This window comes from Suricata suricatta, chromosome 9, assembly GCF_006229205.1.
Source record: "Suricata suricatta isolate VVHF042 chromosome 9, meerkat_22Aug2017_6uvM2_HiC, whole genome shotgun sequence".
Taxonomy (NCBI): domain Eukaryota; kingdom Metazoa; phylum Chordata; class Mammalia; order Carnivora; family Herpestidae; genus Suricata; species Suricata suricatta.
In genome coordinates, this window is record NC_043708.1 from 62,640,566 (window position 1) to 62,659,021 (window position 18,456).

Consider the following 18,456-nt stretch of genomic DNA (forward strand, 5'->3'; position numbering starts at 1 on the left):
AGCTAAAATTCACAACATAAGACATCATGGGGTTTATAACACTCATTTACCCACATATAAAAGTTGGCCTTAAAACACTTTCTTAACACAATTTTATGCCTTCTGTGGGAATACCCTCAGATCAGTTGGGAAATAAGTATACAGGCATAATCCTTATCAGGTTCCTCAATTTTCATAAAACAATGTGAATCTAGTCCAGGGCTCCATGGCTTGTTCATGCATACAGCTTTATACTAACTGGCCAGGGGGAAGAGATACTTGTCAAAGAGGATCATCACAGAATCTCCTCTGAGAAAAAAATCATTAGTGAAAGAGAGTCCACTAATGCTAGTACATCACTGGATCTTATACCACATCACAGTTTCACTGAGGTATTCAATGAAAGTTATGAATTCTCTCCATACCAAAACAAACTCAAAGTGAACATACAATTTGGGGATGAGGAAAGGAGGAAGGAGAAAATCATGAGACTCCTGAAGCTAATCCATGGACAGAAGTCTAAAAAACACTGCACTGTAAGATCTAAAATCTACCCCTGAATTAATCGAGGCCATCTGACAGCCCTACAGATGTAGGCATCATGTTGGCTTTGTACAAAAAATGCTTGTTCTAAACTGTATTCTGGCACAAGTCCACTTGCTTTTGCTGAGGCACACTAGGAGTAAGAACCTTCTATTTATGTTTTTTGTTTGTTTGCTTGCTTAAATTTATTTATTTTGAGAGAAAGAGAACACAAGCAGGGGAAGGGCAGAGAGGAGAGGGGAGAGAGAATCCCAAGCAGGTTTCATGCTGTAAGCGCAGAGTCTAACTCAGGGCTCGAACTCATAAGCTGTGAGATCATGACCTGAGCTGAAATCAAGAGTTGGGCGCTTAACCGAGTGAGCCTTCCTGATGCCCCTATTTATGGTTTTTTTTAAAAAGGTAATGAGAGTGTGTTCATTATATAAAGGGTTTCTTTTTTCTGAGAACCTAGGAGACACTTGCGCCTCTTTGGAATCGGCTCTCTTCTCTTGAACATCAAGCTCTTTCTAACCTCATGGAAATGGACAATTTTATAAAAACCCTGTGTGGCTGCTGGAAAATTCAGGGCATACTTCTTGCATGTACTTAAGTCCTTTAATGGCATGCAGTTTGTTTACAGATTCACTTATAACTCTGATTTTAAGAGTCCTTTAATATATTAATTTGTTTTATTTTGTCATATCATGTAGAAAATCTGTAAATACATTTTAGTAGACAGTGAGCTATGCATGAGTTCAACTGGAAACAGAAGGAAAAAATTCACGTTTTTCCCCTGTCTTCCCACCAGAGCTCTATTCAAGTGTATCTACCTAAACACTCAGGTGGGGGGTTTTGTTTCTTTTTTGTCAATATTAGCTTTGAGTATTTGGAAAGGTGGTATTTAATCACAAAACTCATACCTGAAGGATGTTTTAGAATTCTTTTTCAAAAATATTTTCATGCAATTAGAATCTTTCTTGATTAATATAATGTGCATATACATTTGCAACTATATATGTGTTGTTAAAGTAACCATAAAGATGCAGTAGGGTTTTCATACAGATTTATGTAGATAAATAAATTAAAATTTCGGCTGCATTTCTCAATGACTTGCTTCTTCAGTTAGAGTGTCTCGTAACAGTGAGGTTATACATGCTTACAGGCACATGGACTTTTCGAAACATCTCAGCACCCTTGTGTGCATCCATCAGTGCAATGTCCTGGGGCGTGGAGACAATCACAGCACCTAGCCATGGAAAAACAAAACATAGAGAAAGCAAGATGATGCCAGCATTTAATGCTTTATGGAAAGATCGTTTCTAAACTTATGTTCCTTACATTAACTAGGCAATTTGTATAAGTTTTACATACTCAGATGGGAAAGATGAGGAAATACCTTCCTCGCTCTTGCCTATTTTTGACTACTCACTTTTTAAATAACAACTGACTGGGGGTGTCAGGGTGGCTCAGTTGACTGAGCATTCGACTCTTGATTTTGTCTCAGGTCATGATCCCTGGATCATGGGATCGAGTCCCACGCTGGGCTCTGTGCTACATGTGGAGCCTGCTTAAGATTCTCTCTCCTTCTCCCTCCCTCCCTCCCTCTCTCTCTTTTCCCCTCTCACCTGCTCGTGCTCTCTGTCTAAAATAAAAAAACAACAAACAAAATAAAACAAACAAAAGAACCCCTTGATTGACCAGTGATTCAAGATCACAGCTATATCATCAGAACTTTCTTCCCATTTAGATAATGTGCTAGTTAGAAGATGCACAAGGCAGGACCTACTTTTAAGAAGCCAACAGTCTACTTGAAAAAAACCAAAAAATTAAGGATTATAATACAATGTATTAAGCACCATGATAGAGATGTGCTTTTTTGATATTATGGAGTTGTAAAGAAGAAATAGAGGAAAGAAAACTAATTCAATCTAGGGATCAGGATAATGAAAAAGCAGGAGATAAGGAGAATCAGTAGGGGAAAGATTTCAGAATGAGTTGATTCCTAAGCTGAGTCCTTAAAGTTTGTATTATAGAAAACTCACTAGAATGGAATACACTGTGAGGAACAGACTACTGGGGGTAAAATTAGGGGCTATGGTAGAAACTGAGATGCAGAATCGTGGTGGCCTAAACGAAGGTAGCACCAAAAGTGGGTGCAGATAGAAGCTTTCCTGGGTCTCTACTATTACCCTGAAGAAACTAGATGATTCAATGGTAGTGTTTTTAGAGAAAATGCAGTGTAATTTTTTCTTTAAGTGGAAACACCAGAGGCCTGGTTATGATTTGCAGTTGTGATTTCTTAAATTTTGTGGGTTCTTCTAGATGATAGCCTGAAAAATAAATAACATGAACATATTCTACATTACCTGGATGACCATCATGTTATACCTAAATACATACTGACCTGACCTTTCAGAACCTAAACCATCAAATTGGCACCAAGGGATTGGTACACATCACAACTAATGAAAACAGAGGTAGAATCAATAATAAATAACGGACTATACCAAATGAAGAACAAATGATACAATAAAGAATTGTCTGAAGAGACATTGTGAAGAGGTCAAAATAAAGAAAAGTGGCAGGGAACCAAGTTAACACAAAGCACATGGCAATACAGGCACACCAAAGTCAATAGAACGGTGATAGAGGAGTTTGCTGCAAATTCATCTTGTAATCAATATTTTCATTTCAGAAAAAACAACACTTCCTCTTTCACATTAATGTCATTAATTTGAATTTTATTGATTTTTAAAGTTTTGCTTATATTTAACTTGTAATTTTTTGTTTTTAAAAAATTATAATAAGCACTATATGCTTAAGGATTTTATATTTATACTATATTTATACTTTGTTAAGTAGTCCTATAATAAAAATAGGTCAATACAGGATATGGGGCAGATTATTTTTCCTTTAGAAGGAGGGCTTATTCATTACTCAAGTTTGAAAAACACTAGCTTTAGAATTCAAACAAAATTAGAATTCAAATTTTTATTCAATAGCCAACTTCCTGTGTAACTGGCTGTAACTGGAGTTTCCTCATCTATAAAATGGCACAGTAATACTAGGTTACAGGATGAAATAATTAAATAAACTAATGTACTTAAGATTAGTTACCTTACCAGGTAGTTACCTTACCTTACCTTACCAGGCACGATACCCGCCTGGACAGAGGGTAAACATTCAATAAAAGGAACCTGCTGTTGTTGTTGTTCTTATTATCACCATTATTATCTTTATTTCTGTTATTAATAAAATGTCTTAGACATTGCTGGGAAGGCCATTTTTATATGTGCCATCAAGCAGCTCATCCTATTTTTCAAACTCCTCCATGGATTACTACATCCTTTTATTTTTATTTGCTCTGCTCAAGGAACCGAAAACTAGTCAATCATTCTCTTTCTTGTCTTTAAGAGATTGATAGAAATCACATCTCTGTAGATATTACATTCTAACTCCACAGATCCAATATATGTCCACAATTTGCCACCTTCTTGGTACCATTATCAATCTACTGCATTGTTTTTTCATATCCAGGCAGTTAGAAGGAATCTGATTCCACTTCTGCCCCCATCTAGTTGTGTGACTGCCTTTGGCAAGTAACTCAGCATCACTCTAGGTCTCAGTTTCCTTAGCTGTGAGATTAACGCAGGGACTAGACAGTCTCCAAGGTCTCAGCTACCTCTGATTATATGCTTTAGCATTCTCTCTTAACTCAAGTTTCCATCTCACTGCTCAGTAAACCTATTTAAGTAAATGTGAAATGCTACCCTCCTCGAAGAATAATGGCCCCTCGATCTCAGAGCCATTCTCTTCACATGTAAATAAAAACTTGTTGGTTATTTTCTCCAAATTCTCTCTTAATTATAGACCAGTATATAAGGGGTTTTCTACTGCCAAGAGTACTTTTAGCTTCCATATAATATAATCATTTTATTATTTTAGATAGCCTTTGTCTACTATTTGTATTACCACTATACAATATAATTTTATGTATAGATATGACTTTTCTCAGTTTCTAACCAAACAAAACTGACACAATATCTTGCACAAAATAGGCACTTAACAAAAAATAGGTCATTTCAACAATTTTCCTCTATTTTCAAATCATCTATCCTACATTACTGCTGCATGAACTCTTAGTTGGTAGCTCCTTGAACTAGGAGTCTAGAGCTCTGGATTCTGGTGGTGTTTACTATGATTTTGTAACTATCCTTGAATAGCTCACTAAATCTCAATACATCTCAATGAATTCTTCTGTAAAATATACCTATTTCCATTGTTCCTATTAAACTTAAAGAGATGTTCCATTAAAAAAATGTAAAACTATTATAAAAAAATGTTTCATGACATTATTTTGACAGCTATAAGATCCTAGAGAGAAGGATTAAAGTGCCTTGGTTTTCTCTGTACTTAACCCTAACACAATATCACAAATAATTATCCATACCATATGAGTTCCTTTGTAATCTAAATAGCACCATTCATACATCAATTAATAACTTTTTGACAAGGAAAATAACATGTCCCATCAAGTGCTTACAACACATAAACCATTGGAACTACCAGCCACATTCATAAAAGATGTTTTGGTGTAAGAGTTTTTTGGCTGAAGTATGTGTTCCTAAATAATAAAGTCCTTAATCACAATGGAATCCGTCTTTAGGGCACTACTGAGAGAAAATTTTCTAGCCTTCTTTAAAGAATACAAAAACATAACTGCCTCATATACATAAATCACTACTTTTTGGGGTGCGTGGCTGGCTCAGTCAGAGGAGCATGTGACTCTTGATTTCAGAGTAGTGAGTTACAGCCTTATGTTGGGTGTAGAGATTGCTTACTTACTTACATATACACATAAAGATCACTACTTCTTTTGCTTTACCCTTTTAATACAGTAAACTTAAATCTAATCATTCTTAATCAATTTGTGTATCACAACCTAGATTTTTAAATTTTAAAGGAATTTTTTTCCTTCTTATTATATCTCTTTTCTCAAAATATGGTCTTCATATCTGATATTACATTTTATCTTTATGACTCTTGGCTGCCTATCTAATAATTTTTCATTTTTCTCAGGGCTCTTGGAACATGAACCAATATGCACTAGCCCAAATTTTTTCCCTTTAAAACCTTCACTCATGATGTCACTTCACTTTTCTTTTAAAAAATTTTTTTTAAATTTATATCCAAGTTAGTTAGCATATAGTGCTAACTAACAATCATTTCAGGAGTAGATTCCTTAATGCCCCTAACCCATTTAGCCCATCTCCCCTCCCACCACCCCTCCAGTAACCCTCTGTTTGTTCTTCATATTTATGAGTCTCTTATACTTTGTCCCCCTCCCTGTTTTTATATTATTTTTGCTTCCCTTCCCTTATGTTCATCTGTTCTGTGTCTTAAAAGTCCTCATATGAGTGAAGTCACATGATATTTGTCTTTCTCTGACCAACTAATTTTGCTTAGCCTAATACCCTCTAGTTCCATCCACGTAGTTACAAATAGCAAGATTTCTTTTTTTTTGATTGCCAAGTAAAACTCCATTGTGTGTGTGTGTGTGTGTGTGTGTATATATATATACATATATATATATATGTATATATATATATATATATATATACACATACCACATCTTCTTTATCCATTCAATCATCGATGGACATTTGGGCTCTTTCCATACTTTGGCTATTGTTAATAGTGCTGCTATAAACTTGGGGGTGCATGTGCCCCTTGGAAACAGCATACCTGTATCCCTTAGATAACTTTCTACTAGTGCCATTGCTGGGTTATAGGGTAGTTCTATTTTTAACTTTTTGAGGAAACTCCATACTGTTTTCCAGAGTGGTTGCACCAGTTTGCATTCCCACCAGCAGTGCAAAAGAGATCCTCTTTCTCCACATCCTCGCCAACATCTGTTGTTGCCTGAGTTGTTAATGTTAGCCATTCTGACAGGTGTGAGGTGGCATCTCATTGTGGTTTTGATTTGTATTTCCCTGATGATGAGTGATGTTGAGTATTTTTTCATGTGTTGGTTGGCCATTTGGATGTCTTCTTTGGAGAAGTGTCTATTCATATCTTTTTCTTCACTGGATTATTTGTTTTCTGAGTGTTGAGTTTGATAAGTTCTTTATAGATTTTGGATACTAACTCTTTATCTGATATGCTGTTTGCAAATATCTTCTCCCATTCTGTCAGTTGCCTTTTAGTTTTGCAGATTGTTTCCTTCACTGTGCAGAAGCTTTTTATTTTGATGAGGTCCCAATAGTTCATTTTTGCTTTGGTTTCCCTTGCCTCCGAAGATGTATGGAGTAAGAAGTTGCTGCAGCCAAGGTCAAAGAGGTTCTTGCCTGCTTTCTCCTTGAGGATTTTGATGGCTTCCTGTCTTACATTTAAGTCTTTCATCCATTTTGGGTTTATTTTTGTTTATGGTGTAAGAAAGTGGTCCAGGTTCATTTTTCTGCCTGCCACTGTCCAGTTTTCAGAGCACCACTTGCTGAAGAGACTCTTTATTCCACTGAATATTCTTTCCTGCTTTGTCAAAGATGAGTTGGCCATATGTTTTTGTGGGTCCATTTCTGAGTTCTCTATTCTGTTCCATTGATCTGAGTGTCTGTTCTTGTGCCAGTATCATACTGTCTTGATGATTATAGCTTTGTAAAATAGCTTGAAGTCTGGGATTGTGATGACTCCTGCTTTGGTTTTCTTTTTCAAGATTGCTTTGGCTAATCAGGGTCTTTTCTGGTTCCATACAAATTTTAGGATGGTTTGTTCTAGCTCTGTGAAGAATGCTAGTGTTATTTTGATTGGTATTGCATTTAATATATAGATTGCTTTGGGTAGGACTGACATTTTAACAATATTTGTTCTTCCTATCAGGAGCTTGGGACATTATCCCATTTTTTTTATGTTTTCTTCAATTTCTTTCATAAGCTTTGTATAGTTTTCAGTGTATAGATTTTTAACCTCTTTGGTTAGATCTATTCCTAGATATTTTATGGTTTTTGATGCAATTGTCACTTCACTTTTCTGATGGAGAGTTTGTTCTGAAATTTTTGTTCCCTCTACTGACCACAAGGAAGGTCAGTAGCAACAAAGAGAATGTTCAGTTTGCAATAAATGGAATTATTGCCTAGGGGTAAAATATAGTATCATAAAGCCCTTTCTCAAGAATTCTATGGAGAATTTTCTATCCATTTTCTAGAGTAGATATATAAGTCCAAACAATTTAATAATATTTTTAAATGTAATTTTCCAAGTTGAAATCTTTCTAAAAGGCTTTTTAACAGCTGAGATTTACTATAAAAGATTGTTTGACAGATTCTGGTAAATATGTAAACATCTTAAACAGTAATTACTTAGAGTATTGTTTTAATTGCTAATTCTCGTGACTATTAAGAGAAAAATCTAGATCTGCCTATCTGAATTTGGGTCAGAGTTCAGAGTAGTTAAACATTTTAAATGGATTATTCTAGATGTTAGGCTTATCATAATTACACCAGTGTGGAAGTAGCCAATTATGCCATTATAAGGTTTAGGGCATAAGCTGTATCTATTTCTCATGCTTTATTGAGAAGTGTTGGAATCTAATATGTACAACAAGAATTGCTCATAATTATACTTAGATGAGTAATTCTATACTTTACAACTCTGTTGCGTACATCAATATAAAGTCAACTAAGACTTAAAAGAACAAATTAACTACTATTCTTTTTTTCTTAGTTTTTTAAATTAAGTTTATTTATTTTGAGAGAGAGAGAGAGAGAGAGAGAGAGAGAGAGAAAGGGGCAGAGAGAGAGAGAGAGAGAGAGAGAGAGAGAGAATCCCAAGAAGGCTCCACACTGCCAGCATGGAGTCTCACGTGAGGCTCCAACTCACAAACCACAATATCATGACCTGAGCCTAAATCAAGACTCAGATGCTTAACCAACTGAGCCATCTAGGCACCCCCTAACTGCTATTCTTAATGTTAACAGTAATCTAATATTTACTGCTCTAATTCTCCTAGATTTATTTAAAGATACTTGTAGTAAAAGAAAAAAATCATGCAAGTTCTGCTAGTTTAAAATAAGTAATACCAAATATTTCATTGTTTATGTAACTATAAAAGAGATTCACTTTGGCATTTTTAACCCCCCCAATCTTTCTTCTCTGCAACTCCCCAGTTTCCTAATTTATAAACATTTGGAGGACGCCTCGGTGGCTCAGTTTGAGCCTCCAACTCTTGATTTCTGCTCAGATCACGATCCCAGGGTCATGGGATCAAGCTCTTTGTTGAGCTCTGTGCTGAACATGGAGCCTACTTGGATTCTCTATTTCTCCCCCTCTGTCCCCTCCTCTACTCACACATGCTCTCTAAAATAATAATAATAACTTGCTAATAAGATCAAGGAATATCTAATGATATACCCTCAGACTGTGTTTGAAAGGAAATATAAATAATTCTTTCATTAGTCACTGTTTTGGGCTGTCTGCTCCATTCCAATAAAGAATTGACTACAGTCACAAAAGGATATGTTTTATTAATTTAAAAATCAATCATAATTTTTCTCACTTTAGAAATGAATTTTGAGAGATGCCTGGGTGGCTGTCAGTTAACCATCCGACTACAGCTCAGTCATGACCTTGTGGTTCATGGGTTCAAGCCCCATACTGGGCTCTGTGCTGACAGCTCATAGCCTAGAGCCTGCTTCAGATTCTGTGTCTCCCTCTATCTCTCTACACCTCCCCCTCTCTCGCTCTGTCTCTCTCTCTCAAAAATAACATTAAAAATGAAAGAAATGAATTTTGATACAGAAAATCTTATGTTAATGGATGCCAAAAAGAATTATAAAAACACAATAATTAGTGGAAACCACAGTAGTTCAAAATCACTGGTGAGAAAGAGAATATGCACTTTGGAACTTTAATATGAATTCAAGTTCATCAAAGGAATCTACATGTATGTCTGCTTTTAAGGACAAAGACTAGCCCCTCAATAATGGAGTAACAGGGAATGGGCTTGCAATCATCTCACCTTAATGATGTTAATAAAGAATTCACCAGGGCTATCCGGATGGTTGGTCACTAAGGAACCACTCCAGAAAGTGAGATTTTCAGAGATTTCAAAGAACTTCAGCTGGAAATAAACAAGCTCACACTCTTCACTCACACTTGCTTGCTCTCTTACTCTCTTCCTCCCCTCAGTTCTGATTTTTCCAGTAAAGTTAGGATAAAATCATTGCTTCTTTCTGGTCTTGACTCCATCTTTAATGCTTATCAGTAAACACTTTGGGGAGCCTACGTGTATATATACATCTCTACAACTCAGAAAGAAAGCTCTTGTCCTCTTCTGTGCGAGTCTGTTCATGTTGTACTCTTAGATTGAATATTTTGTATTTCAAATTCTGTTAGATACATGTATAGCTCGACCTGCCCATGCTCACAGTCAGCTACCACCAAAAGCTTTTTTAAAATAATGAAACACATCCCTTTTTATACATATTTTCTCTCATATAAACTCTAGAGAGGAGAATTATTACTCCCCAATTACCCTAACTTTATTTAGCCAGGTATATTCAGGCAAGAGACTGAGACTTTATGTGGAAAAGTTTTGTTCCACTGCCAAATACTACCATACTTAAATGTGAAGATATTCTTCAGAGCTAAACCTAAGATTCTGATCAAATTTCTAAAATCTATAATCAATTGCAAACCTTTTAAAATGATAGACTGTGGGACTTGTAATTTTTCTTACATATAAATGCTTAATGAAATTAAAAGTAAGTTTCAACATGAATCTGACTACCCATTGGTGACTATACTATTTATCGACCTTTAAAGAAATTAAGGAATTTTAGCATGAAGGAAGTGCCCAGAAATGCATTTTTTTTCTTCCTTTTGAAAAAGAGACAGCATAAGCAGGGTGAGCTGCAGAGAGAGAGAGAGAGAGAGAGAGAGAGAGAGAGAGAGAGAGAGAGAGAAGCCCAAGCAGGCTCCACATTGCCAGCACACAGCCCGAAGATGGGCTTGAACTCGCAAACCAAGAGATCATGACCTGAGCCAAAACCAAGAGTCAGTTACTTAACTGAGTGAAACACCCAGGCCACCCAGAAGTGCCCAGAAATTCTTAAACAATGAAACTGAATGAACTACCTCAGAAGCTTCTCTTTCAAACACAAGCTAAATAAATGATCAAGGAATTCAAGCATTAGATAGGCTGGTTGAGACCAAGTGATTCTGAAAGCTGATTATAGATGAATCATTTGATGAAGTTTTTTAATCCTGAGTCTTTCCATGTCATAATTCAGAACTTGTTAATCCTCAGGCTATTTCTTTGAACTGTTAAGTGGTAAGCTGTAACTTCAACTTATAATACACGTTAACATAAACACAAGAGCCTAAAAAACTTACTTTTTTTTGAAATTTAGATTGGAAACACTTGTTCATAATCAATGATAGTATATTTAATTTTATAATTTGATTCCCAGTGTAACAAGGACTGCCACTTCGGACTGAGTACTAGGAATGCCCTAAATAATAAAACCCTGGAATACAGTTTCTAGTCTCTAACACCTGGCTATAATTTGTATGATCACAAAACAATTTATTTTAAAAACAAATTTTTATAATTTGATAAATAAAACAATAATTCTCTTCTACATCATGAAATTCTTGACAAATATCCATTTGTGGAAACACAGTATACATGGAAGGAGTCCAAAACTGATTGTCTCCTTCAAACTTCCATTCTGCAAATTGAAAACATAATTGAAGATGTAGTATCTCTGGAATACTAGAAATAGCCATGACTTCAGTCTTCCACCTTTAAAGTATAAGCATGTTTCTAGCTTTAATATTTGAGGTCATTATAAACTGTCAAACTATAGGGGAAGCAAAGCACTAAAATCCAAAATAGCCAAATGTTTTTCCTTGAATTTTCAATGGTTTTCCAAAGGATTAGTACTGGATATTTAAGGAATAACTCTTAAATTTGAAAACAATTAAGAAGGGAAAAACAGTTATTTAAGAAAAATACTTTAGTTAGGTTACCTTTTCCTTTGAGATAGTAAACACCAGATAAACAAGGAAACTATTTCAAGTGATGGCCTAAGGTAATACATTTATGTAACAATAGCAACAATAAGTTTTTGATCCTCCAAACCCCAAGAGGTTTCATATTATCAAAACTACTGTCCAAATTAGCAACCAAAGAGTGTTACTATAAAAGAGATTATTGATTAGACCAAACAAACTGCTGGTGGAGGGGAAAACACTAGTGTAGACTTGTACAGCTTTTTCTCATGTGTCTTTCATGAGTGAATAGGGGTTCAATTATTTCGACAATAGGCCGAGTGTCTTTCACAAGCAATAAATACCTTTCACTTTAAACAGTACTGAAATATTAAGGTGGCTTAATTTAAAATTCCTACCTCATCTCATTTAAATGAGTAAGAGGGAGAAAGGCCTCTGGCCTTCCTTCTATCCAGAGTCTAGACAGAAAGGGGCCTATACAGGAAGAAAGGGCATCACCTCGCTTCTGTCATTTTTAGTCTCCTAGTGCAGCGTCTCTTGAGCTCAAGGATATTTATCATACTGTCTAGCTGACTACCCTGCCATGTATAGTAACTCCCTCTCTAGGAAGGACCCATACGAGGACTAGCTGGCTCTTTTCTGTGCCACTTCTGCCCTTCCCTGAAAGGAAAAGACAGAGAACAAAAAGGGATCATTATGGTTCCCCTCTCAACTGCTCAATCTTTATATGAAGATTATATAGTATATAAAACTGTTTCCAAAAGTTTCACTCCTACATCAATTTTTAATTAATAAAGTGAAGGGCAAGTTTTTTCATAACTCTAAGCTATCAAAATAAATTCTTCCATCCATTACTCCCCACTATACAAAATGTACTTCTATGACTGTTTATCTACAAATAAATACTCTATTTATACACTTGGTAACAGTACAATTTTACTTTGTGATAGTATGGATTTTTACAACGTTGTACTACTAGTATCGGTATCGGCCTGCAGATTTGTAGTGGGCACAAATATTTGCTCTGTAGTTCATCTCCTACAAGCCACGAATTCACAAGTATAAGAAGGATGACTAAGAGGAGAAGCTGTTCCAGTTATTTTCCACTTGCTACATTTCACTCCCTTCCCTTTACCAGCGCTGCTTCATTCCCCACGCATCCCTGTCCTGATCAATGCCTGGGTAGCCAGTCTCTGTGAACTGTACCACCTGAGTTCCCTTACCCTCTGGCTTCCAATAGGGAGTACCAGTAGGAAGTACCAGCAGGATATAAGATGCTGAGAAGGAAGAGAAATTGCAATATTATTACCTACCTCATGCACTCCCTGCCTTACAGCAGTTCTGGCCTTGGCTAAGTTCCTCTCTGGCCACAGCAGCCAAACGGCAGCCCCTCCTGCATGGCTCCAGCAGTCCCAAGCTTCCACTGACACAGTTCATTCCTAGGCCCCATTAGACAGAGGAATAGAGTAACTTCCTACTGTCACTAGTCCCTGGGTACTTCAGCCCACACCTCTATTACCAGTCCCTTCATTAACTTGATTCTGTTAATTCCTTTTAAGGTTTCCTGTTTCCTGTCAGGACCCTGACTAATATAGCCATCTTAATAAAAATACCTTACCCTCCAGTCTTTTCAAAAAGAAAATATGTTTCACATATTTCATGTGGAGCATCAACTCTTCACTGAATTCTGAGAGTCAAATCAAATTAAGATAGTCTTCATAGGGGCACCTGGGTGGCCCAGTCAGTTAAGCGTCCCACTTTGGCTAAGGTCATGATCTCGCAGTCTGTGAGTTTGAGCCCCATGTTGGGCTCTGTGCTGACAGCTGAGAGCTTGTAGCCTCTTTCAGATTCTGTGTTTGCCCCTCCCATGCTCATGTTCTGTTTCATTCTGTCTCTCAATAATAAATTTTTTAAAAAACTGCTAAAAATTTAAAAAAAACCTCTTCATATAGTCATGCAGAGGACTTCAGTTAAAGCAAAGGGGAAAAAAGCAAAGGAAGAAAGAAAAGAATTAGGTAATATCTATTAGAACTCAATTACTAGCACAGTGCATTTATTTTCAAAATGTTCAAGGAACTTATAATGTTCCTCAAAGAAATATTAATCCTCTTCTATTATGGAAGAGCAGATAAGTGTTCAAAATTCCCAAGAGCTCATCACTATGTCTTAAAAAACCCAGAAGTCAACCCTGGAAAGCACCCAACTCAGTGTATGACAACAGCCAATTTACAAGCTAAACAAACAACAAGCAAAAAACCCAGCAAAGTGTAACTTAAAAAAGAAAAAAGGGAGTAAGAAAAATAAAACCAGCCCTGACAACTCTGCCTTTTTCCCTTGACAAGTTCAACAAGAGCAAATCCAAAGACTATAATTGGTTATTTCCCATCCTTTATTCTGTCTCTTTTCCCTCCAGCAATTACTACAACTACAAGGTATTTGTAGTATGTAATGATTCAATATCATGTGAGCTCAAATTTAAATCATTAGCCACCAATACTGCCGTTAACATATTTATTACTGTTGTTGGTACCCAACACTTCTTTAGTTTTTGGTACACAACACTTTTAATACAAAAAAGAGGATGACTTTTTTTCTTTAAAGTTCTTATAATGAGCTGATCATCTATTTGATTGAACAACAACAAAAAAAATGGAACACATATGAAGAGTTGCTAATTAGCATTCAGAAAAAGGCTCTTTTTGCTTATACAGGTCTGCCTCCATAAATTTTCCAAAAGGATGTCTCTTTCCAAATATAAAACATTTCATTTCATTCTCATGAATGGTTTAGAGATATGCAAAGCTGATACAAAGACTCTTTCTATTCACATCTCACCACCACCATCCCACCAAAAAACTTCTTTAAAGTGTTCAAGTAGTTTCTAAACAAATATACATTTAGATGCAACTTTTACATGATCTTATTTGATCCTTTTAAGTCTGTAGTGTAGGCAGATATTTCACAGGTAAGGATAAACAGAGAAGCAGTTAGCACCTTACTAAGCATCCCTGCAAATAAATGAGAGAATTTATTATTGTCTTAGAATGGAGCGATGCCAGAGAGTCTCACTACTAATTTAATACAGAGTCTGCATGTAAGCAAACAGCAAGTGTCCACACGCATACTATGTCCCAGGCACCAAAACAAATACTAAAAGGTATTATCTGATGACAAGGATATTATATGTAGAAGAGGAAAAAAGACAGCAGAAATAAATCCCTAAAATAAAAGCATGTTTCTCATGAACAAAAAGTGAAATAAAATGCATGTTTTTAATAAATACATCTTAAAACTTATACATCTTGAATACTGAGAGCAAACTGAGAGTTGATGGGAGTGGGGGAGAGTGGAAGTAGGGTGATGGGCATGGAGGGGGGCACTTGTTGGGATGAGCACTGGGTGTTATATGGAAACCAACTTGACAATAAACTATAAAAGAAAAAATAAATATAAAAAATATAACTAGAAAAAAACATATACAAAAAACACCTGGGGAAAAGCAGTTGGGGTGGAGGAGATCATAGGAGTGAGTTAGCAGGCTGGTGAGAAAGATAAGGAGGCACAGATCTGTTCACATAAACAGTGATAGCTAGTCAACTAGCTTTGTTATTTATTCAATCACTATTAATTGCAGAAGTTACTGCCCAAGGTACTCTAAGTACTATGATGAAGAGGAAAAAGTTCTTGCATTCAAGCAGCTGACATCCTATTTGAGAAGATAATACAGATACACAGATAAAACACTCATTCTTTGGTTCAACATTTCCTGAGTGGTTACAGGAAGGAACAGAGTTTGGCACTGTGAAAAATACAAAGATGAATGAAACAAATCCTTAGCCCTCCAGGGAGTAACAGTCTGGTACAGAAGATAATATAGTTATGCAGGCTATGAATGGAGAACATGAGAAGTGCCATAGGAGTAGTCTAAATGAAATGCTATGTAAATTCCAAAGAGAGAGAAATGATTCCCAACTAGGGATATGAAAAAGATGAAAGACATTTGAAGTAAAGGGTATGCAGGCTATGGGTACCCACTGACCAGAAAGAGAGTCTAAATGAGGGTTAAATGTATATAAAGACATTTGTAAAGGGAAGAAAGAGGGGGCAGTGATGACATAACGGTTTTGGGAAGGGATTCCAGGTTATATGAAGGGGTTTGGCAGGAAAGAGAAGGAAGTCAAATCACAGAGGAACTCAAATGGGAGTCTAAAGAGCTTAAATGGTTAATGGGATATGGGACATAAGAAAAGATAGAATACAGAGTATCTTAAAAGAGTTCTAAAGTCAATGATAAGAGAAAAGGAAAATTTGGTTCATAATTAGAAAAGAGATAATTCAGTTAGGCCTAGAAAGGCAGACAGGAATCTGACAGGCTGTTGCAGATAATATAAACTGATGAAAGCCATGATTCGAGCAGGCCAGCAACTCTTTGGTTGGTACCCTTCCTGGGAGACAGCTCAGATATGTTAGCTATGAAATGATGCTGGCCTGAATAAAACCAAACCTCAGGAACTAATAAGCATTTAACACACACATGCATGCACACACACACACCCCCACACACACCCACACATACAAATCACAATCACATGTATCCTCCTGCCTCCTACCCCAACCCCATTATATCTTTTCAGTAGGATACTTTTATTGCTGGATATTTTTCTAAGTATAAAATTAAGAGATAGTGTAGAAAATATAATATTTTCATTGCTGTTAACTTTAATATTGACATAATAACCCACAGTATGAATGTACGAACACTGACCACTACAACTCTATACTGATAGCCAGTATGCCTGGAAACTAGCCAAATGATCTGCCCAAAGATGATAGTGGTCTTTCCAAGAATCATTTGGGGCTCTACTCCCACAGGCCAAAGGAAACTGCTTCTAGACTGTGTCCAGACCTTCCCTGGAACAGACAAATTAAAGAGGCCCAACGCAATCTCTCAGGAATTGAAACAGAAACAAAACTGAACATAGTAAACACTCATACAAACCGCTGGCTGGATACTTATCATACAGGATTGCACAGATCTAGGCATACTCATGAAAAAAATTTATTTTTATCAGAGTTCACGGAGATTAGAATAATTTATACTTAAATGAGTTTGAGTGGACTAGAACTAAACTCAGAAAATCAGCGAGTCAAACTGATTTGACTCTGGCTTTGTATTAGAACAGCTTTCATAGAGGTTGAAAGCCTGGGTTTCCCACTTCAGCCTCAGGTACAATCCGATAACTGGAGGACCTTGGGAAAGCTGCCTAACTCTTCAAAGATTTAAGCAAATAAGAAAATACCTGTGATAATTAAATACAAAACTCAATATATAAAAGACTGTCTTTAAATGGTGGTTTATTAATAACAGGCAATTATCATGGCACCAATTTATACAGAAATCTGTTGTTGAAGAATTACTGCTTTCTATTTACTTTAAAAAATTTTAAATATATACATGCTCATTAAAGAAAATTAAGAAAACACATAAACAATAATTTTACTTTCAATGTTCAGAAATCACTAAGTTTATGAATTTTCAAAAACAGCATTAGTACCTGGCCTTATTTATTTTTAATGGATCAGACTTGGAAAATAAAATGTACATTACATTTCTATAATAGAATTATAAACATAGGAAGTTTCATTTCCTGACCTCTTTCCCTTAGGCCAAGAAAAGGCAAAGCAAATAAGGTATGGTGCTATCTTGAATGCTCTGCAATGTATCATATTTATTTTTTAAAGTTTATCTCAAGGGACACCTGCATGGCTCAGTCCATTAAGCATCCAACTTTTGAGTTCTGCTCAGGTCATAATCTCATGGTTGTGAGTTTGTGCCCTGCGTGGGGCTCTGCAGTGAGTGTGGAGCCTGCTTGGGATGCCCTCTATCCCTCTTTCTCTGCCCCACCTCTGCACTCTCTATCTTAAAATAAATGAATAAACATTTTTTAAAAGCTCATCTCTGGGGCGCCTGGGTGGCTCAGTCAGTTAAGCTTCTGACTTCACCTCAGACCATGATCTCATGGTCAGTGAGTTTGAGTCCTGTGTCAGGCTCTGTGCTGACAGCTCCTGGATGGATCCTGCTTCGGATTCTGTGTCTCCTCCTCTCTCTGCACCTCCCCTGCTCGAGTTCCGTCTCTGTCTCTCAAAAATGAATAAATGTTAAAAAAAAATTTACAAAAAGCTCATCTCCATTAAGTTTTACAATTTCCCTCAAATCCATGATCTCTTTGTCCTATGATCCCCCACAGCATGGAGTTTAGATTTCTCACACAGCACTTTTGGTTTTTTTAAATAGTTTATTGTCAAATTGGTTTCCATATAACACCCAGTGCTTCTCCCCACAAGTGCCCCCCACCATGACCATCACCCCTCTCTCCCTCCCCCTCCCCCTTCAGTCCATGGTTCGTTTTCAGTATTCAGTAGTCTCCCTTGATCTGAGTCCCTCACTCTCCCCTACTCTCTTTCCCCCTTCCTCTCCCCATGGTCCCCTGCCAGGTCTCTCCTGTTAGACCTATGAATGCAGACATATGGTATCTATTCTTCTCTGCCTGACTTATTTCGCTTAGCATGACTCCCTCAAGGTCCATCCACTTTGCTACAAATGGCCAGATTTCATTCTTGCTCATTGCCATGTAATACTCCATTGTATATATATACCACATCTTCTTGATCCATTCATCAGTTGATGGACATTTAGGCTCTTTCCATGATTTGGCTATTGTAGAAAGTGCCGCTATGAACACTGGGGTACATGTGCTCCTATGCATCAGCACTTCTGTATCCCTTGGGTAGATCCCCAGCAGTGCTATTGCTGGGTCATAGGGAAGTTCTATCGATAGTTTTTTGAGAAACCTCCACACTGTTTTCCAGAGCGGCTGCACCAGTTTACATTCCCAACAACAGTGTAGGAGGGTGCCCATCTCTCCACACCCTCGCCAGCATCTA

The 18,456-nt window shown here is 36.7% G+C and overlaps 1 protein-coding gene across 1 annotated transcript in view; it reads right to left on the reverse strand.

Moving 5' to 3' along the window:
* Nucleotides 1-18,456, reverse strand: part of NUBPL (nucleotide binding protein like) — a 206,600-nt gene that overhangs the window by 24,890 nt on the left and 163,254 nt on the right. Inside the window, exon 8 of the mRNA XM_029951167.1 lies at nucleotides 1,662-1,747. Coding sequence (XP_029807027.1) covers nucleotides 1,662-1,747 — 86 coding nt within the window. The remainder of the gene's footprint in view (nucleotides 1-1,661; nucleotides 1,748-18,456) is intronic.